The sequence below is a fragment of the Rhagoletis zephyria genome, unplaced genomic scaffold (genome assembly GCF_001687245.7).
Source record: "Rhagoletis zephyria isolate East Lansing unplaced genomic scaffold, Rhagoletis_zephyria_1.1 Rzeph_scaffold_00094, whole genome shotgun sequence".
Taxonomy (NCBI): domain Eukaryota; kingdom Metazoa; phylum Arthropoda; class Insecta; order Diptera; family Tephritidae; genus Rhagoletis; species Rhagoletis zephyria.
Window position 1 is genome coordinate 240,803 of NW_016157178.1, and position 27,730 is coordinate 268,532.

Sequence of the window (27,730 nt, forward strand, 5' to 3'; positions counted from 1 at the left end):
ACTGAACAGATTTGCATGACATTTCGCACAGATAGCTTATGACCTATGTTGGAAAATAGGCTACTATTTTAAGAGTTATCACGTATTAGGATAGTTTAATTGAATTAATACGCGTAAATGACTGAACTGATTTGCATGAAAGTATGCACACAGATAGCTTATGGCCATTAGAATTGCCACCTGTTTTAAAATGAAATTTTGTTCAAAGATGGTTTATGACCTGGATTGAAAAATAGGCTACTTCTTAACCGGTTTTCCGATCAGAACGAAATTTAGTACACTTACTACGGATTTCGGAAGGATGGTCTTAGACTGAAAGTAAGTCCGATAACTCAAGGCCGCTCCCATACAAATTGGAATTTTCATATTACATACATATCTCTGGAAGTATTTGTGGGAGAGAACTGAAACTTGGTGTAGTGATATGTATGTGAAATCAATGATGGCATTAATCGATTGATGTTTTAATCAGTTAATTAATTCGATTAACTTCAATCTGATTACAGTTAATCATGATTAATTTTAATCTGACTAAACAGTTAATCGTAACCGCGATTAAAAAATTAATTTTTAATCATTAACTCTTAATTTGATAAGTAGGTTTGGTGATTAATTAAGTTATGCTGGAATTTCCTTGTGCACACAAAGCTAGTTAATCCGGTATGGCTAAGTCGGGCTTCCTCATCAATCTAAGCAATTTGGTGTGCATTTTCATTAAGATATATACCAACAAACGTTTTACAAACTAGGTTTGTAAAAGTTCCCAGTTTATGTATTACTAATAACAATAATTATAATTTTTTTATATTATGTGCTTTTTATAAGCGTAAAACACAAAATAATTACTATAACTGGTGTTTGGTTTCAAACTCGGACAAACTAGACAAATTAATCAGATTTCATTTTTAATTGGATTAACGATTAATGTTTTAAATTAATTAAACGTAATCGCAGCCAGCGATTAACGATTAAAAAAATGTTATCATTAATCGTACAGTTGATTACGACTAATTAATTTTAATCGTCAAACGCGATTAACATTTTAATCGTTAATTTTTAATCGTTAATCCAATTAACAGTTTGCCAACACTGTGTGAAATCATGTTCATATTCACGGATAAAAATGGACGTTTTTGGTAAAGAGGCGTAGCACCTCCCATACTGACTGAAACTTTCATATTGCATATCTCTTCAAATGTTTGGGGTAAAGCACTCAGGCTTGGTATGGAAATACATACGTATGTATGTATGTGAAACTAATACCATACTCATGGAGAAAAATGAGAGTTATTGGAAAAGGTGGTGTGGCAACTCCCATGCAAATTGATTTTTCTATGCTGCATATCTTGGAGGTGTTTATTGCAGAGGACTGGAACTTGGCACCGAGATGTGTATACAAAATTAATTCCATACTCATGGAGAAAAATTTGCGTTATTCGAAAAGGGGACATGGTTCCTCTCGTACAAAATTTACTGTTTTATACTGCTTATCTCTAGAGGTGTTCATGGTACTGGGACTTGATACTGGGGTATGTAAAATCAATTCTAAATTCATGGAAGAAGATTAGGGTTATAAGAAAAAGGGGCGTGGCACTTCCAGTACAAATTTACTTTTTCTTGCTACATATCCCTGGAAGTGTTTGTGGAACAATACTGGAACTTGGTATGGAGTTGTGTATACAAAATGTTTCAATTGCTCATGGAAAAAATGTGAGTTATTAAAAAAGGAGGTATGTCGCCTCCCATACATACTAAAAATTTCTTAATACATATCTCTGGAAGGATAGAAAATCTTTGGAAGTATTTTAAATTTGTCATGGAGATTTATTTTATAAGTGCCGTACTGACAGAATAAATTTCATTAAATGGAAAAGGGAGAGCCGGGTTCGGCCTTATAATCTAAAGCTCTCTTGAGGCATTTGCTACAGTAATGAGAAGTGGTATTTTATCAAGGCCAGGTTACTAAATTTGAGTTGGAAATATTAGAACCCGCCGTGGCACCTCCAAGAAGGTTACACGTTCACGCGTCGTATACCTGGAACCATTTTAAGGTAAACTTAGAGGGATTGATATCTTTCGTATGCCTAGCGCGCAGACGAGATTTTATAATTTCATAGTTTTAAACGGCCTAAATACCTTAACTCGCTTAAAAAATAACGAGATATAACGAAATGGGCACAGAAATAAAATCTAACATCATTAAATTATTTTTCATATTTGTATAAAAGCGCGGGGTGAAACCCGCGGGTATAAGCTAGTATAAAATAAATAATAAAAAAAAAAAAAATTTTCGCTATCGCTCCAACCGAGGCTCGAACCTGGCAGCTACAGGCTTGTAGCCCGTAACTCTTACCACTCGGCTACCGCGGACGCGGAACTCGCGCGCTTTGTTTGCTTACTTGTACAAAAGACAACAGCTGGCCGTTTTTACCAGCGTTGTCAACGAAAACTGCCCGGATCCGAGTTAATTCCCAAAAATTTCGTGCATTTGTTCGGCTGCTTATGCGCATTTTAAAGAGGAAAATGCATGAGTCAAAGCAAATAAAGGCTGTTTATGCAAATAATCGAGCCCGTTTGTCAACCGTATAAGGCAGGCTTTCCCATAGTGGGTGCCGCAAGCGTGTGCCTAGTGTGCCGCTAGTCGCTAGAGTATACTAGTGGTGTGGGCAAATTCTTTAAATTTTCCATACACAACGTAAACTTCAACATGGCGGCCAGAAAATCAAAAAATTTGGATTGTTATTAAAATTACCTTCAGCAGCTCAATTCGCTCTTAAGCATAGTACGTTTTGTCAACGAAAAATTTAATCAGAAAAATTGCTGAAAACGTACCCTTTTCACAACCATTTTCGGTACTTTCGTAGAGCTAATCCGCGTTTCATCCACTTTTCTTCGCGTTTTGGGATTAATTTTCGGATTTTTTGCTGGCTGGGCTGTTCTCGTGACAAGCGCAGCAGCTTCGCGCACGTGTATATGTTACTTATTCTTTGGAACTTCACAATCACACTGTGAAAGATCGAATTAACACGATAATGTTCTTCCCGTGTTAGTGAGGTACCCATTCGAAATGCAAATCGAAGAAGAACTTTTGATGAGCGAAGTACTTGAGACTTACATCACTAGTGACGAAATTTTTAAAGCTATCGAAAAGTTTGTACAGAAAAATGGTTTGTGTGCGGATATTTGCAGTGGTTGGAAAAACGAAAGGAGCGATGTCTAGGACGAAGCAAGACAGAAAACGCCACGAGAAGTCACTGTATGATCCGTCGGTATTCCTTGGCGACTAGGAAGATGCCGCCACTAGATTTAAAACCCCTATTGGATGACGCTGCGAAGATAACAGAAAATTGCGAATTAGTTTTTTCTAGCACGTCGAGATTTTTTTATTGGTGACATGTATATTTTAGAATTTCAAGCAATTTACATTAAAACCCCATAAGTGTGTAACTTCGAAGTTAACGCCAAGAAAATTTATAACAGCCGGTTTCATCAGCAATTTAAATGGAAAATGATTTTTTATTTNCAGAAAATTGCGAATTAGTTTTTTCTAGCACGTCGAGATTTTTTTATTGGTGACATGTATATTTTAGAATTTCAAGCAATTTACATTAAAACCCCATAAGTGTGTAACTTCGAAGTTAACGCCAAGAAAATTTATAACAGCCGGTTTCATCAGCAATTTAAATGGAAAATGATTTTTTATTTTATGTTAATTTCCATATAAAATTCCAAAAATTAAAATTATTTTTCACTTAAATTGCTTTCGTGAAATTGGTTGTAAAAGTTATTTTCTTAGTTTTAACGCGCATTACCAGCGTTAACTTGGAAGGTTTAGAAAAAACCATTGTCGAATATTTTCCCAACATTGACTCTGAGGATGTCTACAGCTGGATAACAAACCCGTTTTCATGTGGCCCGAAAAGTAAACTTACTGGGATGACAAATTAAGCTTTTGAAAACCTTCTGGACCTCAGTGACGACAGCACTTTAATTATTAAATACTATGAAGGGAGCCAAGAGAGTTTTGGATGCAAGTGGATGCAGAAAACGCTGCTGTTTGCAAGATTGCATTAAACTTTTAGTGACTTTTAGTTTTACATTTCTATGTGAGACTGCATTTTCAACAAATGCTTACATAAACAAGTAATTTTTAAGCAAAAAACACAACCGACTTCAATTCCCATATACAAATTTAAGATCATCGGTTATCTCTTCATGATCCAATGATCGCATTTAAACCAAATTAGAATGGGACCGCCTGTGAGGTAACACCTTTCCTCTAAAGAATTATAGTAATCGGTTAACGTGGTCCAAAGCTATGCGGTAACATACATAAAAAAAATAAATATTAACAAAAAAAAAATACTCCGTAGAATTGATAACCTTCTCCTGTTTGTGAAGTCAGCGTCAAATGATTTCAAGGTAAACTTGTCAAAGCTTCCAATAAACTTAAAGGAAATAATGAAATCATGAAAACAATTTCAGTCCTCACATTAAAGCTAAAGGAGCATAAAGTTTGCATTGTGTTTCCTTGTTTTGGTAGACATTTGAAAAGTAGGGGTGCCGCGAATTTTTTTTAGCACAACAAGGGTGCCGTGTTGAATAAAGTTTGGGAATCCCTGCCCTAAGGCATTTTTTGTCCGAGCCATCAGATCTACACCGTTCGTTCGATTTTCGAAAATGATGTTTGAAATGAAAGAACTTCGGCTGTAAATGCAAGGACTTACCGTTGATTTTTGGGAATTTATGTTCGAAATTTTTTTTTTTATATGGACAAAAAAATTCGGAACACCGTCAACAAAAAAATTGCCAAAAATCAGCTGTAAGTCGTAGATACCAAAATTTTGTCTAAAGATGCTGATTAAGAAGTTAGAAATGTTGGTCAAACTTTGCAGAATTTTCATAATTCTTGCGCAAAGTCTGAAATTCGGATTTATATCGTGTTTGCTATACTTCTATACAAAAATAATAAACATTAAACCAACTAAAGAAAAATAGCCAAAACTTATTAAAATGTTGCGTCTCAGTCTTTATTTTGTACACTGTATGTGTATCTCGGTAACAGATTTATGAATTTGTACCAAACCAATTATTAACCTTGGTATAAAAAAGCCATTTGTTGAAAATTTTCGGAATCGGACTAAAATTACGCCCACTTTCCACTTCCAAAAAAGGCGTAAAAAACGTTAAAAACGTATGGTGCGTTGTTTTAAAACGTTGCACCACGTTGGATTTTGTATTCTAGTAGCTGAAGGAACGTATATTAGAAATTTCAGACACGAACTCACGATTTAAGAAAAAAAAAAATTTTACAAAAAAATTCGAAGTTAGTGAGAATGTGGAAGTCAGACAACATTAACAACTTTTGCTACTGCAGTGGTAAATATGTACCAAAAAGTACATGTCCTTAAAAATTCAGTACTTACATCATCATCTGGCTCATTTCAGCAAGCAGGTATCCACTGAGTCGGATGAGCACAGCGAGCGCTACCATAAAGTGGCTCTTCCATTTGAAATGAGGTAGTAAATACTTATTAAAAAAACAATACAGATATAGAGGAAAAAAAGCACCGGATGCAATTCTTGCAGAAATTTGCTGGTGGAGTAAGCACGTGTTTGAAGATTGTGATCATGAAGAATTGCAAGATGACGCAGTAGAGCCAGCATAGGAATCACACCTGTGTGACTCAGATTCTGATAACAGCGATGATTCCGATGCTGATTTTACACTTCCCGAACCATCAGGCCCGAAAAGAGCAAGAGTCATATATATAAACGAAATATAAAATAAAGCATAAAAAGTTGGTGCATATTTTTATTTTCTGTGGACTTACATATTCTTATATATACTGTTTTTTTATGTGTCCGAATAAAAACTGTCGAGTCATGCGAAAGTTCGAACTAATTGAGAATTGCCCATATTTCAAGGGGATATATGATTTTTTATTTTCTGTGGATTGCAGATTCTTTGTACAAAAATTTTGTCTGAGAGGACTCCTAGTGAAATTTTATGGCAAATAGTTTTCTAGAAGATTTTAACCCTCTAGCGACCTTCAAAATGCCATTATATTCGGACTACTGAGATAACGGGTTAAAAAGTTATACAAAATTATTCCTCGTAAAATTTTACTATATGTCCCGAAACAACATATTTCTCTTCGGTATGTATTTTAACTCTTTTTTCATTTATTCTAAATACACTTAGGTAAAATATTGCAAATATAAAATGGCCATAGCAAAGCAATTTTACCAAAGTATGTAAAATTATTTTGAGGTTTTACTGTGGTTCCATTCCAAAACGTCAAAATACAAAGCATCAGTCTCTTTTATTTCTAAACCGCACTAGAAGAAAAAGTATAACTTGCGCAACCTAGTTGAAAATTAGCATCTAACCGTGGTTGCGCACATTTGGCACTACAATATACTCAGGTTTAGATATAAAAGACACTGATCCTTTGTATTTTGACGTTCTGGAATGCACCCTATATGAGTCTTGGTCTTTCATCCAGAGTTAGAATCATTCCCCCAGACAATGACCCTCAAATTGTTGCACAGCGTTATTTGTATTTTATCGAAACTGTTATGGTCATTGCTATTGTTATCGTTTCACATTCGTTCTTGTAATTGCAATACTTAATCACCAAAAGGACTCCGAAAATTAAAAGAATTGTGTATAATAGATCTATATTTGATTTGTTTTCCAATTCCAGTTTCGATTTTTTTTCGCATACTTATTTTAACTAATGCATGTCTGTAAAAGTACATGCATGGTTTTGCAAAATGTTTGCTGGTTCGCTTTTTTAAACACGCCTTTGTGCTGAACTTCGCGTCTGCGTTTTCATAAGGATAACAAAAAATAACCAGGTTTAGAAATATTTTTAATTTTATCAAAAACTTTTGTAACATTTTTACTAACTATATTATTGCGGGTGACGTTCGTCGAATCTGAGACCTCGGGACATTTTTGACTTCCTTAAATGCAGGAAGTACTGTAGCTATACATATATTTACATAAATATGAATTTGGATATTTAAAGATGTCTACACTTCTGGTACGCATATAAAAACTAATTAAAAGCACCATACATACATACAAACATACATTGATGGACCAACACACACACTTCCACTTGTATGCAACATGTGTACAAAAATATGTACAAATAAAAACAACCAACCAACTGCTAATCCATTTGTTCGCAGTTAATAGTTTGGCTTAAATTCTTTATACTAGCATTTGCTCGACGTTTAGGTTGAGATTTATTGCAAAAACATTAAAAGCTATTTAAACAAAAAAAAAAAACTATCTCATCGCCGCTTTTTCCATATTATTTTTGGAGTCGATTCGGCGCGGGAAGACGGGGTTTTGAATTTGATATGTTTCAACATTTCATACTTACCACCATGCCACAGGTAAGCGTTATACCGCGTCCACAATATGTGTTTGGCACAATATCACCATAACCGACGCATAGAAACGTGATGGCAGTTAGCCACATGGAGTTTAGCAAATTCGCGTGCTCCTCATCGTGGAATCTTTCATTACGTTCGTACGCGCAGTAGATTTGGTAGATAGTATTAGCAGTAACAGTAGTAGTAGTGGTGAGGATAAAAGTGGTACAAACAAATGAAAAATGTGAAGGAATTTTTGTTTAAATGAAATACAAATTTGTTGACCAAAATTTTACACGCTTATGTAAGAGTAGTAGAATGTTCAGCATAATTACTCAAAAGGAAATGACAATAAAAAAAAAACAAAAAAAAACCCAATTTGGAATGTAGGGCAATCTACAAAGAAAAGCTCTTACGGTAAACCTGGGGTTGATTGTAGCTACATATGCATGTAAGTAATGTAAAAAAAGGTGGCGGAGATAATATTTTGGTTCATCATAAATGTGTAAGTATAATATTTATAAATATATACGTATGCATCTACACATGTAAATATGTATGTATGTACCTATGTTGATTATGCTAATAAATTTCCATTTTTGCACATACTTACATACATATGTATGGTCATATCCCAAAAAACTTCCAATTTTGTCGCGTCCGTACCGTTTTTTATTTGCTTGTATCTTTGTACTTAACTGTGTATACTTCCAACAATTTTTGTTGAATATAGCACCTTCCCAGCGCCTTGTAACAGTTGTGATATACATACGATCTTTCAGTTTGCTTCCTATTTTAAGCTTAGTTACGCGTACGAATGTCGCGTCCGTATCTCAGGATATGCCCATATGTATGTATTTATTTAAATAATTTGTATTTGAATACATATATGGATTTATGTAGGTACATACATATGGATGTATGTGTGTAAATGCTTAGTCCTAAATAAAAATAGATTATGTATAAGGGTTTTTTGGGTGCGTGTGTGGGCAAATACATATGTATGTTTGCGTACATTTCTATCGCCAATGGTGTACTACTTTCATTTGACTATTCTGTGGTCTGTGTATGTATGTACATACGAGTATGATTTTCGATCGGTGCGACTAGTATAAATGAAGAGTGATGGCTTAATGTTCGTGTGTGCGAGTATTATGCGATGTTTGGCATCGAAAATGGTATGATCTTAAGGTTTGTATGTATGTATTACGGATGTCAATTTTCGGGCTTTTGTCGATCCCGGGATTTTCGGGATCTGTAAATACAATCCCGGGATCCCGGGATTGTCCCGAAATTCAGGCAAAAGTGCAACACATCTGTGATCATCCTATTATAGTATTTTAAATCAGATTGATATAACAAAAAAAAGTACAATTTATTGTAATTCATTTACATATTTATTAAGGCGATAAATCAGTATTTTCAATCAACAAAAAACAAACATAAAATTTGACAAACATATATGTATGTATGTACATATCCTCATTAATTTATAACATAGTTTTTGTACTACAAGTACAAATGCATATACGGTCACTCCGAGAAATATTTTGCATAGATTTTTTTTTTGCAATATTCAGAATATTTTTCATGGTATTTTTTTTTGTTAATTTAAAAAAATATATATGTATGTGCAATTTTGAAGTTGCGAAAACATCCCGTCGACATTTTATATTTTTTTTTTCTACAAAAAAATTCGTTATAAGGAAGAAAATGCCCAACATCGTCAGTAAAAAAAATTCAAAAATCAAGGGAGTTTTTAGCAACTTTAAAATTGCACTTTATTGTATTAAATTGAATGGGCTATAAAACTGCATAATAGAATTTTTTTTAAAAATTATGATTAAAAAGTTTGATATTTTTATGATAATTTGGTGAACTTAAACCAACTTTCTCTAAAGTGTGAAATTTTGATTTACATGATTTTTGTTGTAAAATGAGCTATATATTTTTTTTAATTAACAAAAAAATACCATGAAAAATATTTTGAATATTGCAAAAAAAATCGATGCAAAATATTTTTGTAAGTGACTGTATTTGGTACAGCAGTAACTGCCTATGTAACTATATAAAATTTTTTGAATCACGGTTTGAGATCAATTTAAGATATTATCAGTATATTTAAGTAATAATAAAAAAGTTAACACATTTAAGTAAACAATAAATATATAAGTGCATCACCTATTCCATTTCGAGCGAAGCAAAATTATTCCTTCTTTTGTTGGTAATGCGATCTTAAAGAAATTATAGCATTAAGGGTTGCAAAAAATTCTTAATTTGCCCTTGAGAGGGGATATTTGTGATAAAAATTTAATTGGCTAACAAAAAAATTGTTTCCAGCAATCCCGGGATTTAAATCGACTAATCCCGGGATATTCGGGACTTAAAAAAGACCGGGATCCCGGATTGACATCCCTAGTATGTATGTACGAGTTTATATGCCAAATTTATCTGTTACTTGTTAATTTTAAGCTTCTACAGAACGCCGGACTTCATAAGAAGCATATAATACTTTAACTATATAATGCTATTAAAAAAAAATAATAGATTGCTTTCCAATGGATTTTAAACACTTATATCTTTTTAAGGAAAATAAACTTGCGCCGATAGAAAAATGTACATGTGTTTGATGTGTCCGAGCATTAAGTTTGGCTTATTGTATTTATTTTTGAATTTTCTACCATGAGCATGCGAAATTCTTAAAGACCTAAGACATATATGAACGCATTATTTATTTAAAGTACATACGAAACGAAAGTTAAGCAATATACTTAAGTATGATTTTACTAAACTTTTAGCGCAGCAAAGAAATGAGAAGCTATTAATGATATAATATATGTACATCAACTATGCTGTATTTGGTTGCAACACATGAACAAATATATTTTTATAATGATTAACTAATAATCAAAAATGTATAATTTTGTTCCAATAACTGTAATTATATGTTAATTAAAATGTTGTTAGAAAGATATGGTAAGGTGGGGTGGAGTTCTCCGCTTTCCGTTTTCCGTTTATGTGAAGCGTCGAAGTAATAGTAAAAATAATACATAGATTGGTGCTTACATAATATATTAGTGATTAGCTGGGGTTCTCCTCTGATTTGTGGCGTGCGCCTTGATGTTGTCATACAAAGGGAGGGAGCTACAGTTTTACGCCGACTCCTAACGGCGATTGCATTTTCATGAGAAGCAGAAATACCATTTGGAGGCCTGCCATTGCCTGCCGTGGGGCGACCGCTATTAGAAAGAACTTTTTTATGTTTTATTTTTTTGACGTTGGTCGGAAACTCGGCTCGAGCCCAGCCCCTGCGGAATGATAGCACGTACTGCTAACCACAGCGGCCGCCGAAGTTCGAAGTAAGACCCGACGCAAAATGCAAAATTTGTCATTTTAAACATTATATTAGAGGTGTAATCGTCATGAACTTTTTTATAAAAATCACAATTTAATCGTTAAAATAGGTTATTTATATATTTTCGATTATACTTAATTATTGTTTTATGCTTTAATTTTTTTTTGGCTCTAAACAACTGAAAGCACCCACAAATGTGTATTAAAAATTAACGAGAGAATAAAAAATTCAAAATAAGGAGTAATTTTAAGGGAAAATGTATTTTTCATCGAAAATATATAACACTATCAAAAAATATCTGTATACCAGAAAATATAATGAAATAATGTGTAGGCACTATCTGTTCAGAAAATACCATTTAACAAAAATAAATCCGTTCACTAGAAATGAATTTAATTGTTTGGTTTTTTTTAAGTAATCTCCATCTCAAACTTCTATGATTATTAGGCATAAGAAGCTTTTTGCAAAAACTAAATGTACATAGCAATGAGCTTTTGTTAGGAAAATTAGGGTACTCTATAAGATTAGATTAGATGAGATTGGATTTGGAGGAGGGAGGTGACTTCTTCTTTTATCCACGTATCGTTCAATAATCTCGCGTGTCTGGTCGTATTAAAGGCTACAAAGTGGCACATAATGTTCTTTGCCATTTCTTATTCCCCGTGACATAACATACACTTGTCAAAATAACTTCAAACTTATGGGTTTGATAAGTACTTTGTTACTCGGAAATGTTTAATAAGGTTCTCCTTGTTGATATTAGCTTGTCTTTTACCTTCCCCTACTTGTCCAGTAATTTTGCGCTTTCTTCTTCATCCAGATATAATAATTTCGCCTAAGCGAGGTCTACGGCAGTGCGTTGAAGGAACCTGTTACTTTGAGTCCCTATGCGGGTCGTTTCTTGGGGAGAACATCTGTTACTTCCTTGAACTTTGTCCCGTTATCTTAATGATGCGAACCCAGTCTCTGGATGCAATGGATATTAAAAGCGGGAGGCAGTCCCACACCATCTTTGGGTATGACAATATTCTTACTTACTTTTCCAAAAATCTCTCAGGGCTAGCACATAGAAATCTGTACATACTTCATATGATTATTTACATTTCGAGGGCTTATGTTAAAAAAAAAAATTGGCTTCAGATACAAAAATCCACTTTAGACTCAACCGTAAACGATGATGTTATTGCTAATCTTATAAATAGCTTGCTAATAGAATTTACTATCGGATTGCAAAGATATAATTAACATCAGTGACGACAGTTAAGACCCAGGTGGGTTCTAACATAAGAAACTAGTTTTTGTGATAATTGAAGATAGAGGGTATTGAATATAAGATCTCGATAAGGTCGTTTTTTTTTGACATTTCTAGAATACAGAAAAATATTTATTCTCCTGTAAAACTTTAAATGTGTCAACATATATGTATGTACATATTATAGTCGCCACACGTTTCCTATCGAAAAATAAAATATTAAGATAAATGCCTAATCTCACATTCTCTTTTATCCTCCTATTCGGCTTCGCTACCTTTTATCAACAAATGTCATCGCCGTCGGGAATGCGAAATCTTGTATTCTATCATTCTTGGAAATTTTCGTACTTTGTTCCAATTTTTCAGCCGACATATTGAGGGCGCCGTATTTGAATGTAGACATTTCAAAATTTCAGTTTTTAGTTAGTTGAAGTTTTCCACTTTCGAATTTCAAGTGTTTTGTTTCATTTAAAGCAGAACAATTGTTTCATGCTCATGACATTCCATAAGGCTACCATTCAAAACTTTGTATCTATGTGCCTAATATGGAATTTTTTACCAGGCTCAAAGGTTCATGCTTAATCTCGGTTAAAAGCGTTAATTTTAAAAGTTCTCTTCACTTCCATCCACACCTTTATAAAAAAATGTATTTCTGTCCTGGTTAATAAAGCAAATGTTGACGATTTCCTATTACATATCCAGATAAATTTTTAAAATTTTTGACTCGTACGAAAACAGGAATACGTCTCATTACTAATCGAAATTTTTAGTATTTCGTATTTTCTGATAAAGTATAAACACTTTCTTTTGGTTAAATTTTTAGCTTCTTGTTATAGGATGCATTTAAAGTTTTTAAGATTCTTATTTTTTCGATAATTCGATATCAATTTGACGGTTTTGTGGGCATTCCTGAATATGAACATCGAATATTTTACACTTTAACCCTAGAACCATAACGTCTTCCCATCCTACGTTAAGACCAACTATGTGTAAATTTTACGTACTGATTAGAATCAGTGATGAAATTGATGGTACAATTGTACTTTTTTGGTACATTTTGGAAGCAAAAGGACATTGGTACTACATTGAAATTGTTGATACATTTTTGTCAAGATACGGTACTGCACCATAATTATGTCGAAATACCACACTCTATTTACTTGTAGATTCGAATTTTCGTGCATAAAAATATAGTGATATTTTTCTACCTTGTTTAAGTAAATACGTGGCGTTGATTAAAAACGAAGCTCTTACTTAAATAAAAAAAAGTTGCTGACATATTAGGACTATTCATAAAATTTTCCATTAAGTACTAGCAGCGAGAGAATAAAAGAATCATAGCGAGTAAAATTGAGGGGAAGACTAAATTATCAGAAAAAGTTATTGAATGCAAAAGCAGTAAAAACGTGCAACTTACGCCATTCTGTCTTTGTAATAGTTACATTTGGTAGGAGTATTTTTGTATTCTCCACACAAAATTATCCAGCAGCAAAAATTCTGAGCAGTTTGCAAAAACTTGCAATCTTCGAAACAGCTGATCACTTTCACAGTTGCAATAGGTGGTCCATTTGGTAATTTATTATCCGCTTGGTGCATTGTCCCCGATTTGGAACTTTTTTGCTATTGAATACTTTTGTATTGGAAAAATGTTTTTAACATATAAATAAATTATCTCGGAATGAATGAGTTTATTTCTAACAAATATATTTAATACCACATCATGACGCATTCAAAAATAAAAGAATTTCCTTCAAGCACCCTTCCTTGTTTCACAAAAATTAAGTAGATATAGCTACAAATGTGCCTCTAAAATTATCCCATTTTCGTTTTAACGATCAACTGACAAATTCGGTCAGAACCTTTCAGCATTATTATCTATTTTGGTATATTTCTGGGAAAAATATAGTACAATTGAAAAATTGTATACGGCAGCCATAGTTGACACACTAAAATTAGAAAATTAGAGATTAACGGTAAATTAACTAAACTAAACTTTTCTTCCTTTATTTTGTTTATTCACATGTTTATGATCAGCAGACTTTTTTACTTGTAATCCTTCGCAGGTAAAACTTTTTCCAGCAGAAATTGGCAGATCTCAGTGTCATTTTGCGCTCTCGATTTCCCCCTACTTTTTAAGATTTTAGGTACGAGAACACTTATTAACTTGTTTATTTCTATAAAAAGACATATTTTGCAAAATATTTTTGTGAAACTTCCATTCCGTTAAATGCAACGGTTTTTTGGAAAATTTTAGTATATGTAACTATGTAAATATGTATGTATGGTCTTTTAAATGTTGGTACTTTTTCGGCTTAGTATACTTTTTTTTGGCCATTTGGTACAAAATTAAAAACTCATTTATCATATCTGATTAGAAACCAATTTGTTTCTCATTTTGTTTCCTAAATTGATAATTTTTATCAAAATATTTATTTTTAAAATAAAGTATAAAATTTTAAAAGAAAATTCAATTTTATTTTATTACAGGAACGACAAGGAATAAATTAAATTTCATTGATACAGATATGACAACCTTTAATTTGATGTTCACCACATACGTAGGTATAGTTTACGCGTAGATTTGTGCTGCGCTCGCTCTCAAACCTTCAACTGACCACATATACTGTGCTTTCGCATTTCTGTATACATAAAAATAATTGCTGCAAACATTGTCGGCGTTGGGTATCGTTAGAGCATGGCACATTTGTGCAATTTAAAATTGCATATGCGTAAAACAATGCTCGGCACCAACACAGTCTAATTTTGTCGTGGTATTAGTGCGTCTCCTGCAGGGCACAGTATATAGAGTAATAAACCTTTTTGAGTACTCCTCGGGGGTAAAATCTGATCGGGGTTGATAATGAGAAGGAGCATGAATTTTGCCGATTCAGAGTTGCTTACAAATTTACAGTGGTATGAAAGGGAACAACAACCGTACTATGGCAGAGTGGCACAGCTAATTTTGTAAACAAACACTTTTCTTATCATTTTAAAGAGATAATTGCTATTTATTTTGCAATATACCCAGCCAGTAAAAAATCCGAAAACCGATCCGTAAAAAACCAAAAAAGTGGATGACGTGCGGTTTTTTGTCCGTTTACTGATTCCATTTCCGGATATTTTGACGATCCGTTTTCCCACTAATGTGTGCGGCAGAAACGTATGTACAGACCAGTGTTGGCATTAATCGATTGATTTTTTAATCAATTAGTTAATTCGATTAAATTCAATCCGATTTCAGTTAATCAGGATTAATTTTAATCTGATTAAAATGTTAATCGTAACCGCGATTAAAAAAATTAATTTTTAATCGTTAACCCTTAATTTGATTAAGTAGGTTTGGTGATTATTTAATTTATGCTGGAATTTTACTGTGCACACAAGGCTAGTTAATCGGGTATGGCAATGTCGGTTTTCCTCATAAATCTAAGCAATTTGGTGTGCATTTTCATTAAGATCTATTTAACAGACGCTAAGCAAACTAGGTTTTAATATCCCTCTGCACATGTGCGATGGGTTATAAAAATTCCCAATTTACGTATTACTATTAATAATTCTTCTTATTTTTTTTTATATATTATGCGTTTCTTATAAGCGTGAAACACAAACAAAAGAATAACTATAACCCGTGTTTGGTTTCAAATTCGGACACACTAGACCACTTAATCAGATATTTTTAAATTGGATTAACGATTAATGATTAAAATTAAGTAATCGTAATCACAACCGACGATTAACGATTAAAAAAATTTAATCACTAATCGTACATATGATTACGATTAATTAATTTTAATCGTTAATCGCGATTAACATTTTAATCGTTAATGTTTAATCGTTAATCAGATTAACATTTTGCCAACACTGGTACAGACAACAGTATGTGTAACGGATACGTTTTCGACTGTTTTTTCTGAAATTTGTCTGATAGAATTTTTCGTTCAATACGCTTTCCATCTGCGCTTCACAGATACTTTTTTATTGTTCAAAAGAAATAAAATAAAATTCGGAAGAGCCTGACGGAATTCGAACCCGCCACCTTCTGGAAGCTAACAAATAGCGGCAAATTCCTCTGCACGCTCAGCCACTGCCGACTATGTATGCATGCTTTCAAATGTTTAGATTGAGCAAATAAAATACAATTATTGCTTTCAAATGACATCATCTTTTTCGAACGTTTTCCGGATACGAAAATTGATGATAACTGTAGGAGTTTTTTGTATGCGTTTTCGGATACGGAAAATTGAACTAAACTGCACTGTCGACAAAATTTACGTTTCTTTGCTGGCTGGGTACCGATATCCAGCGTGTGGCATGTGAGCCTCACTAAAATCTACTCTATGTGCTGGCTGAACTTATGACCACCATAACCTTCGGAGTCTCCAAGCAAATGCGTGTCCTGAGTTTATACATACAGTAGCCATTCATAGCAATTACTATTGTATGTGTGTATGATTCATATTTGTNCATGTTGGACCAGCTCCGGGTAATGAACCATTGAATGTGCTGGCTGAACTTATGACCACCATAACCTTCGGAGTCTCCAAGCAAATGCGTGTCCTGAGTTTATACATACAGTAGCCATTCATAGCAATTACTATTGTATGTGTGTATGATTCATATTTGTGGCATTCTATACTTTGATGTTGAGTATTTTTGAGGAGCTCCGGGTAATGGTCGCTCAAACTTGTGTGCATGGGCGTCGCCAGGATCGAATTTAGGGGGGGGAGGCCGACATATAAAAAAATCCCAAAATTTTCATCTTTACACATTCATGTTTCTGGCATGCGGGGGACGATATGTACTTGCCGATTTGTTTTACAAAAATTATTTAAAAAGCAGAGGTCTCGGTTGCTCAGCAAACCGGTTAATCGTTTCTGCAATTATTTCACATTGATTCTCTCAAACTAATCTTCGATGTATTCTTAAAATGCATAAACCTAAAGGTAAATTTTATAGGAAATTAAACTAACAATTTATTAAAACTAGTAATAACCCCCGAAATACGGGTGAGTACTTAGCTCAAAATTTATTTAAAGAACTTCGTGAAAGACAACAATTAATCTTGTATTGCTATACACCTGATAACCCAGGATAATTTTTAAGTTCTTAAAAGACATTACTCTACTCTAAGCTTCGTGCAGTGGGTCATGAGAAAACCGTCATCTTTAAGGTATAGTCCAACCTTTCACAATATCTGGTATTAGCCTTAATCTGAAACGCAATAATCATTAAAAATTGGCGCCGTTTATGGTGAAAAGCATTTAATATCACACTTTCAAACTAAAGCTTTCTTAACCCTGGAAGCCTAATCTATTTGGGAGTAACGTAAAGCCTTAACATACGGCGTAGAGGCTTATGTACTTAAAAGATAACCTGTGAGCTAAAATGTACTTAGTCCTGTCTTATTTTTTTTAAAGAATATTGAAGTTGTGAGTTTGACTAATAATAAAACATAGTTTTATTAATAATAACTATAACCACATTTATTTAAAACAACAAAATAAAAAGTAAAATTTGTGTTAAAATTAAAAAAAAGACCCATTCCGTATACGCCTCGCAGACGTAGATTATACTTTTAGGGTTAACCCTTTCAGTACAAAAATTCAACCACTGGTTCTAAAAAATTTTAAATATGTATACCGGCTAATTTTGGATCGTTCATTTTAAAAATCACATACAAAAATGTGTAAAGCTTTGAGGTTTGCGGTCATTCAGGGTCCTTTTTAATGGTCAGTGATATCCTAAGCGTTTAAAAAAGAAAGGGATCTCAGCTATTTTTTTTTTTGCTTTCGTGAAATATATTTCAAAACTATAAATAATACCTAATAAATTTTCTCAATTCCACGGAAATATGGTTCATATTTTTCAATAGATTATATTACTTACTATCGACTTTTCTGCCGCTTTTTACTTTTTTGACAAACACGGTCAACTGCAACTGCAGCTTGCACTTTAGTTTGATATATAGCTCAATTCTGTGGCTGCTACAGATCGGCCTAACTAAGTCGTATGACTGAGCAATTATATATAGATACTAAAGGCCTGAACTACAAAACATAGCGACATGTAACATATCATGCAAGTGCCAGTTTATATCATGTCGCTTATACATGTTTGAAAGTGATATATGAAGACATTGCCGAATAAATTCAAATCAAATCATGCATCAAATTTATGCATGTCAACAAAAGGAACACATGCAACATATTCAGCATTATTATTTACATTGTATATACGGGAAGAGATTTTCCGAATTTTGCAAGCTCCTACTATAGTAAAATTTATTAAACAATTATCTAATTAAAAATCTATATACCAACGGTTGGCAAACGTGGCTCTTTGAGCCAAATGCGGCTCTTTGCTTGGCAAAGTGCGGCTCTCTTTACTTTCTCCTTGCTTAGAAAATTTTTGCCCTTTTTACTTTTTAAAATACATATTACACATATACATACATATTTTACATACATACATATTATACATATAAATACATATTTTAGCCCACAACAATTTGCCAACAAGAAAACCGCTGATCAAGAAGAGCTGGTTGGAATTTACGCAAATCCCTAAATTGAATTTGATGGTTTGAAAGTTGAAATAGTAAAATATGACTATGTCAGGATAAGAATTCAGGATTTGTTTTCTTACGTTTTCAATTGTATACTTTTAACAGGTCTATTCTGCGCTGGTAACATAAATTTTATAACCGGTATTTAAAGTGTCTGTCAATTTTTAAACCTTTTTCGCATTCTGTGCTCTCTTGTAACCGGTAAATTTGGTTACCATTTCATAAGCTGGTAACAAAATATTGCCCCGTGAAATATAAAATACAGGAATTTCCACAAATCTTCATAGCTGAGTTGCTGAATATTTTCACTGCATTACCAACGTACCTAGAATCGCGGTGACAAAAAGTGCTAACATTTTTTGGTAATAAAATTTTTCGGTCACAAAATCTTCGGTAACGTGCAGAATAGACCTGTTAATGTAAACAAAATTTCTATCAGCTGTTCGTCTAACTTGCAAGTTTCTGCAAATTTTCTGCTCGCGTACTATTCTGGATATTTTTCTTGTGTGAGAGAACAGATGATATTTCGCCGAAATTTCGCTGTTGGACATTTTTTACTGGAGATTTTAAACGAACGTACCTATTGACTACCCAACATTTAACAGAATTGTTANTTACTGGAGATTTTAAACGAACGTACCTATTGACTATACAACATTTAACAGAATTGTTACGAACGGCTTTAACTGACCTAAAACCAGATTTTGAAAATCTCGCCAAAGGGATCTTTTGAATTTTCTTTTATATCTATCTTACGTACAATAGAGTAATAATAAAATTAATGTTTTTCATTTCTAATAATAATTTTATTAAAAAATTAAATTTTTGTTTTCCTTGTTCTTTTTTTGTGGCTCTTTGTAGCATTTAGAACTTAGATGTGGCTCTTTTCGACCTCGGCCTTGCCCACCCCTGCTATATAGATTTTCATACAAGGCAGGATTAAACAGTATTAAAAATATGCTGCAGAAACACAACAGCAAACAACAGCTGAGCTAAGAAGCAATGACATGCTATAACAGTATGTTTGAGATGGAATGACATGGCATAGCAATGCATGCAATTTTTGAAAATGACATTTTAATAGATACGCTGGGAAGAAGTTAAGAAAATGTTTAAATTTATATTTTGTTACCTACTTCACCTATTTAAAATCTGAAAACTATATCTACCTTTCATGAGCATGAATTGGTATTATAACTTTGGTCCGATATTTGTAAGTACCAGAATAAGAAGAGATAGACTCATGAAAATGTGTACTTATGTATGTGACCAGAACATCGAGCTGAGCCGACTTAGGCTTATGGCAACCGAACTTCAGTTGGGTGGCCACTGGCTGAAATGGTTTTACAGATGGCAACTGCAAGCGACGCCCATGCTTGTGTGTGCTTAGTGAGCTCTCTGGGCGGATGCGCTGGCAGGCTTTGGAGTCTCTATAACTATACAAACCTTGTTTTGGTTTGGAATAAAGACTTAAATATATTCGGAAATTTAGAATTTTCCTTGATAAATTCACAAAATTCACGTTTTTCATACAAATATAATACGATTTGAGTTTGCAGTTTAAAGAAACACCAGCAATAATTATATACTTTATCTTAATTAAGCATTGATATTATATTTAACCTACATTTTATATATGTTATCCTCGAAAAGAACTTTTTCCAATCATGAGGCGAAGTTCCCCATAGTAAGTGTTGCCGTGCGCGGAAAACGAGAACGCTGCACGCAACCCAAAAGTACTCCTCGGGGACCGATTGGTGAAAAACTGCGAAAAGGTTTAATACTATATTTACTGTGCTGGAGGGAAAGCTACCAGTTATGAACACGGTCGCCACACGACAAAAAATTTTCTGACCAGAATTTACAAAAAAAGTTACCTAAAAGTTGCCAAGTAAAAAACAACGTTTTATCAAATAATAAACTGTTATTTGTCATAAATAAAACATGGGTACAATAAATAGTTTCATTAAAAGAAAACTATACAAATTCATTTTACATATGAGGCCATGAGGGCCAGAGGAGCCTATTTACACACAAATTTTTAGTAATATGAGAAATAAGGATCTATAAAAAATAAATGCGGTCTTTTACTAAACAATTCATTGCACCTACGTGATGCTATATATTATAGTAAAAGAAAACCAAAACGGCGTGCCTCGGGCTATTACTGTTTCGATTCTGGTAATGCATTTTAAGGTGAACCTCAACTTTTTTTTAAATGTCAGTTAAGCTACTCTGGCGCTCAAGGCCTCTTATAATAACTAGATATATTTACATACGTATATAGTATGTAAACACGGTGCAGCGAACAAAGGTGGCGACGTCAGTGGTACCGCTACTTTGGTTTTGCCGATTTTGACAGTTGTGGTAACTTGCAAATAAACCTTTGTTTACAAATCAGCGAAGAAGAAATTTGAATTATAAGCGAAAAATCAGTTTAAACTGTGTTAATTTGCAATTTGTGAGTGATTTTTGAGTTGAGGACTGCGTAAAAACTAATACAATGATGTGCCGTGTGTTAAATTGCGACAGCCGTCTAGATGCAAAGAGCGTAGATGCAAGTGTAGCGCTGGGACGAATCGCTGCATTTTGTGTACATAGGGCACGGCAAAGCCGTTCCCGAAATGTTTCTCTATTATTATATTAACAGCATTTCCTTACAATGATTTTGTTTCTGCTCCACGCAGCCTCCATTAGGAAGTTAACTAATCAATCCCGCAGAGATGCTGCTGCAAATTGCAAAGCAATGTAGTACACTAAAACGTTTGCTGAAGCAGCCTCAATTGCGAAGCAATGAAGTAAGTGCACTAAAATGTTGACTGTTCTCTAATAGATTCGATGAAAAATGCAATATTTTCGTATTTAGCAAAATTAAAACACGTTTTTCGCTGTAAAGTGAACTGTTTTGGCAGTTTCAACTCGTTCTCCTTTTCGCTCTATTCTTTGTTTACTTGTGGTACACAAATGTCAACGCCCAGGACGGCGCAATCTTGTATTCTATCATTCTTGNTTTCGTATTTAGCAAAATTAAAACACGTTTTTCGCTGTAAAGTGAACTGTTTTGGCAGTTTCAACTCGTTCTCCTTTTCGCTCTATTCTTTGTTTACTTGTGGTTTACTTGCGCCCAGGACGGCGCAATCTTGTATTCTATCATTCTTGGTATGTAAATACATTTTTATTCAATCTCTGTATACTTACGTGTATAAAGAAGAATATGAAAAAAATTGTGAAACAAAAAACAACACATAAATATTTTTGCAAAGCACGCGTTTAAAAATATACTTTTTTAAAAACGCGCTTTAAGCTATTGTCTTTTGAACGGGATCTTAGCCTCAGAATAAAGAAATTATTTAAAAAATCGACTTATGTGCATATACCGAAGCGCTAAAGAACCTAAATATACCGCACAAACTGCTGTTCAAACCTCCTTTTTTCATTTCTTCTATATATGGATCAAAGATCTGTCAATAGGTAAAAGCAAAATAGAGCGTAAAATTGAGAGAAGAGAAAACTAGAAGAAAAAGTTATTGAACACAAAACTAGTAAAAACTTGCAAGTGAACAGGTGTTGCACTGTTTTGACATTCTGCTGTAAACATTTTACTAAATATTTATAAATCAGTTTTAAACTCTTTGCTTTACACACAAGCACTTAAACAGTCCAGCACATCATTAATATTTTGATTTCCACTGATTTTACTTTTGTTTACGCTTAACCAAGTCAACAAATGGCAGCTTTTGATATTCATTCTTCTTCTTCTTCTGCTAGCTAAATTCTGCTAGTAAAAATTTCACTAGCAAGAATTTGCAGCTCTCCCGTGTTATTACGCTCTCGATTCAGGGCTCTCTTGCACATTTTGTGGGTTATTATACACTTTTCCAGTAATAATTTGCAGGTTCCAATACAAATTAGTACTGACTATTTGTTACTATACAAACCTAATAATTATTGAACGTGTGGCATATTTCGTGATATTAATTGCATGCATTTCGAACAAATTAGATGTGCTATCACATTAAGATACGATTTCCAGGCTTCATCCATTCGACTTTAAACTTCTCGACAGAAAAACATGTAAATACTGATGCGATAAATATTGACCATGTAGCATTCCCGCGCGATCCATCACTATTTTGAAATCCATCAATATGGATCACGATCCAAATATCACAATAAATATTGAACGCGTGACAGGCGCCCACACTGTGATAAATTAACGAGTAGACTGCCCAACGATACTTTTCTTCGATATGTGGTTAGCTATTTTTGCTGAGCGCTGTGCTACCTGATCAACGCAATTGTTTCTGGTAGTGTTGTCACCGCTACACACAACCACAGTTCAATTTATCAAATGAATCCAATTTTTTTAGTCGGACTTTATACACGGTAAACTTACCAAAAGTTACCAAAATAAAAAAAAGTTGCCAAGTTATCATGCACTCAAAAAGTTACCTATATGTGGCAACCGTGGTTGTGAACCAGAATGCTACCAGTTTGCGTTTCAGCCCAACTAGTTCACGTTGTATCATTTTTCAATGTTAGCGACTGGTATTTTTAACATGGTGGTGTCATAGGAGATGTCAATTGCCCGCTCCTGCATCAGCACGCTACCAGTAGAAATACTAGTACTATCATACCAGTTGACGGGATAGACTGCCTATTCATCTCCCGTTAAAAGCATAAGTAAGCCATTTTGCTCGCGGCGCTGCAACAGTGGCAATGGTCGACAGAGTAAAGCTTTGACACGCCAAATCAAGAGTTCCGAGTTCGAATCTCAGTGAGCGAATATTTTTTTATTTAGGTTTTTTCCAAATGAAACTCAATTTATGTACAATTGTTATTTTATATTTAAATTGAAATAATTATTTAAATTAATTTACTTACTTTGCTTTAACAACCTCCAAGCGCACTCTAACCTGAGATCACAGAACCTGCATCGGTAGTCTTCACTCGACTGTTGGCTGTGGCAACATTCATGATGAAAGCAATTCATCGCATTTTAATTTTGGTTGTGGCTATTCAAAGACAGATGTCGCTGATCGCATAAGTTGTTCGAAATCGCCGAAATGGTAGGCCGTCGGTTTAGCACATACTAGTTAATGAACTAGTATTTATACTGGCTGGTTTGGAATTTCACAGCGGAGAACTGGTATAATTACAGTCCATGACGAACTGCTATGACTTCCCCATTTAATACCAGTTTTCGAACTAGAATTTCTACCAACTAGTTTACTTTTTTCTACGAGGAACTGGTATAATTACGGTTCATAACGAACTGGTATGACTTTTATCCTTAAATAATAGTTGATGAACTGGAATTTGTGCATACTGGTTCAGCTTTTCGCTGCAGGGTCATGCTCAGTTATGGTTGCCACATTTTTATAAATGTACTTAAAGGGGTATTTTTCGTGCATGGGTCTTTTGGCCTATTTTGCTTATACGTATAGTGAAATAATGAATCTTGGAAGATTTTTATAACTAATACTATTAGTTTATAGAAAATTTTACATACGAAAAATTTAGTACTGGTAAAATTAAAAAAAAATTTAAATTGGTAAAATGTTTGTTTAATAACTAGGCACCGTTTTATTAGAATCAATTCTTTAAAATGCTGACCGGCCAGATGGTTACGGTGTTTCGATTGTATTATTTCCTTAGTATTTAGTTCTAAATATAGAGTATAACTTATAAATATTATTCATTACGCATTTTTGGGCATAAACCAGCATTTCGTTTCTCTATCGATTTCTTTAGATAGAAAAAAATATTCTAAAATAACGTATGCAAGTTGTGCCCTTTTTTATAAAAATCATGGGAATTATTATAAATTAGTGAACGTTGGTCAGCAAGCAGCCCCTATTATATTTTTTTTAAATGCACACGGCATGAAAGATACAGTTTTGTTATATTAAAAATATGTAGGAATAACAGCATAATGGGCATTGTTGCTTGTTGAAAGTTCTTTGAACTATAAACTGTAGTTCTTATATAGAGTCGCTCTATTTTGTGTTTGAATTAGAGATGGGCACGGGTCCCGATGCCCGCCGGGCCCCTGCGTAAGCCCGCGAGTACGGACCGGAATATTTGCTCTCAGCACGAACTCCTGCGTGCATGGGCGTTCAGTAAAATTTCATAAAAGCACGAATAAGCACGAAAAAGCAAGTTGCTAATACTACATATTTAGATAAGCTTTTGTTTTTATACAAAAAAATAGGACATATTAAAACTCTTTTGATAAGAGAAAAGCAAAATATGAAATATTCGGAAACCGATAGAAAGAATAAGATACTTAGTAGTTTTGTTTACATATCAGTACATAAAATACCTTCCACTTTTTCTACTTCCCAGAAAATATATTATAAAAATCTTTGATGTAAAAACTTGGTTCGCTTAAGTAAATATACATATGTACATAAACACAAAACCAAAAATATGTACATATGTATACATACTATAAAAGTTGGCTCTTTATTTCCGGGCTTGGACGTGTCCCGTCGTGCCGGGCCCCACTAAACTTCTTACCGTGCGGGCTCGTGCGTGTTTTTGAAAGTTGATTTTGCACTCGTTGATTTTGCGTGTGCTAAAATTACTAAGAAAAACAATCAACAGCCGAGCGTGAAGTAACCTTGGTGAAATCTGCAAGTAGAGTGTCAAACTATCGATGGCACTATCGATAGTATCGATGGTTTTGGGCTTCGGTCTACTATCGATAGTTTTTAGCACTATCGATACTATGGAAAAATTACCACTCTTAGTTTTGAGCCATTTTACGTCCGAAAGAAGTGCACGTACAAAGTTTCGTTAAGATATCTCAATTTTTACTCGAGTTATCGTGTGCACAGACGGACGGACGGACAGACAGTCACCGCTTAATCGATTTCTCTTTTCATTCTGATCATTTATGTATACATTTGTCTATATCTATCTCGATTCGTTTTGCCTGTTACAAACAACCGTTATGTGAACAAAGTTATAAAACCCTTGTGCACAAGCGCGCTCGGGTATAAAAAGTTTCGATAGTAGCGATAGTATCGATAGTGCAGCTAAACTATCGCAAACTATCGAGTGGCCTCACTATCGATATGTATACGTCAGGGATGGAATTTCAAAATTTCAAAATGTCTTCAAAAATTGTGCCGAAAAGAATATGAAAGTGCCACAAAATTAATTTTCTGTTATAATATATTTCTTAATATAAAAATTATTAATTAACTAAATTATTACAGTAAATCACTTTTATGAGGGATTCTTTATAGACGGCATACACGGTGCGTCTGATTCACGAGTCGATTTGGATGTGTTAAGTAAAAATAAATATATCGGTGTAACTAACGACATGACTCTGGTATGACTCTGAATGACTCAACTGTGTGTAGTCGANACGGCATACACGGTGCGTCTGATTCACGAGTCGATTTGGATGTGTTAAGTAAAAATAAATATATCGGTGTAACTAACGACATGACTCTGGTATGACTCTGAATGACTCAACTGTGTGTAGTCGAAAGGCGAGTCAACACGTACACAGTTGACTCGCGAATCAGACGCACCGTCTATCTTGCCTATTAGACATATACATAAATTCATAGTAAAATTACACAGAATTCCAATTACGGAGGGGAAATACACCGAAATATAGCTATTATGACATTCTTACACACATATGTATGTATCTATACCAGTGACCGCCAAACACTTTCCTGGGAAACGAACTATATTCGGCCTTTCACATGTACACAATCGGCTTCTTACACGTACACAATCCGAACGTCAACAGAAGAGTAGCAGAGCAACAAATTTTATTTAGTTGCATGCAAACAATAGGCGAAGCAGGTTTATGACGCATTTCCGTGCATTACCACCAACACATTCACATTTTTTATTTCATAACTAATACATTCTCATTTTAAGACTTCCCTGTAGGGAAACCCCGAACTGGTGTACCAAATTTGTAGTCCCGTACTAGATCTTTATCACCAAAAACGAACCAGTCCGATAGTAACTAGATCGCCACCAGCTCAAAAGCGGCGATATGTCGTACTTTTAAAAAACAATTTTAGAAATCTATATCTAAAATGACGAATTTAGAACTGTTTAAAAACTATAGAAAAATGGATGTAGAACGAACTAGATCTCATCTGGCGAATTTTGAACTAGTTCGAAACTACTGAAAAAGGGATGCAGCGGGGGGCTTGTTTACTTTAAATAGATTTTTGCTTGGCGGGTTTTTCGTTCAAATACGCTTTCAGTCTGCACGTCGCAGATGCTTTTTCATAGTTTGGTAATACAAAACTAATATTTGTGTTAACAGCTTAACATTATGGGACCTTCTGGAATATAACAAATAACAGTCAGCACCTCTGCAAATTCAGCTACAGCCAAAGGTATGTAAACGTGTTTTCAAATGCACAATTTAATTTACATTCATTCAAACAAACTTGATTTCGGATTGAAAATACATTTCTCTCCAAATAATAAAAATTGCTACCATGGTAACCCAAAAAGAAAACATCTTGTTACTTTTTTCGTTTACAACTGGTTCGAAACTATAGAAAATGGGGTGCAAAGCGAACTAGATCCCATATGTCGAATTTAGGACTGGTGCTGAACTATAGAAACGGCAATGCAGCGGGGGACAATTTCCAATTCCTATGACATCGCTGTGTTAAATTCGCCAGTTGTTTGCATGCAAAAGAGATTTATCGCGAACTAGTAGTGGTTCTAAATGTACTAGAAGCGCACCAGTTCAAAACTAGAGATTTTCCCTACAGGGTTCTCTTTTTGGCGGACACTGATCTATACCAGTGGTGCACAGCGTTGGCAGAGCTCCCAACACAAGCGCAATTTTTTTGTATCAGTATGTGTGTACTCAGCAAAACAGCTCGCGCATGTGATGCTTACAGCCAGTGTTGCCATTTAGTCGTTTTCCGGCTAGATTTAGCCGGTTGCGATAGCAAACAGCCGGAGATATTTCGATTTAGCCGGCAGCCGATTTGTTAGCCGTTTTGCAGAAAAAAATTAGCCGTTTTTAACCGATTTTGCTATTTGCCTTGTTTTCTTAAATTTCAAATATATATACAGTTGTCCACAAAATAATAGGAGTGCGATATTTTGACCAGTTTTGGCTATTTGTCTTTTGTTTATTTAATGTTTATTATTTTTTTAT

The 27,730-nt window shown here is 34.1% G+C and overlaps 1 protein-coding gene and 1 long non-coding RNA gene across 10 annotated transcripts in view; one reads left to right on the forward strand and one right to left on the reverse strand.

Annotated features, from left to right (window-relative positions):
- The window catches only part of LOC108375723 (small conductance calcium-activated potassium channel protein), a 387,259-nt gene that overhangs the window by 114,240 nt on the left and 245,289 nt on the right, over positions 1 to 27,730 (reverse strand). For 2 of the 9 annotated variants that reach the window (XM_017631875.1, XM_017631928.1), the window contains exon 6: positions 7,401 to 7,536. The exons of the other annotated variants lie outside the window; for them this stretch is intronic. In XM_017631875.1, coding sequence (XP_017487364.1) covers positions 7,401 to 7,536 — 136 coding nt within the window. The remainder of the gene's footprint in view (positions 1 to 7,400; positions 7,537 to 27,730) is intronic. 9 annotated transcript variants of the gene reach the window in all.
- Positions 20,684 to 27,730, forward strand: part of LOC108375785 (uncharacterized) — a 15,933-nt gene continuing 8,886 nt past the window's right edge. The window contains exon 1 of the long non-coding RNA XR_001849203.1: positions 20,684 to 20,694. This is a non-coding gene — a long non-coding RNA (uncharacterized LOC108375785). The remainder of the gene's footprint in view (positions 20,695 to 27,730) is intronic.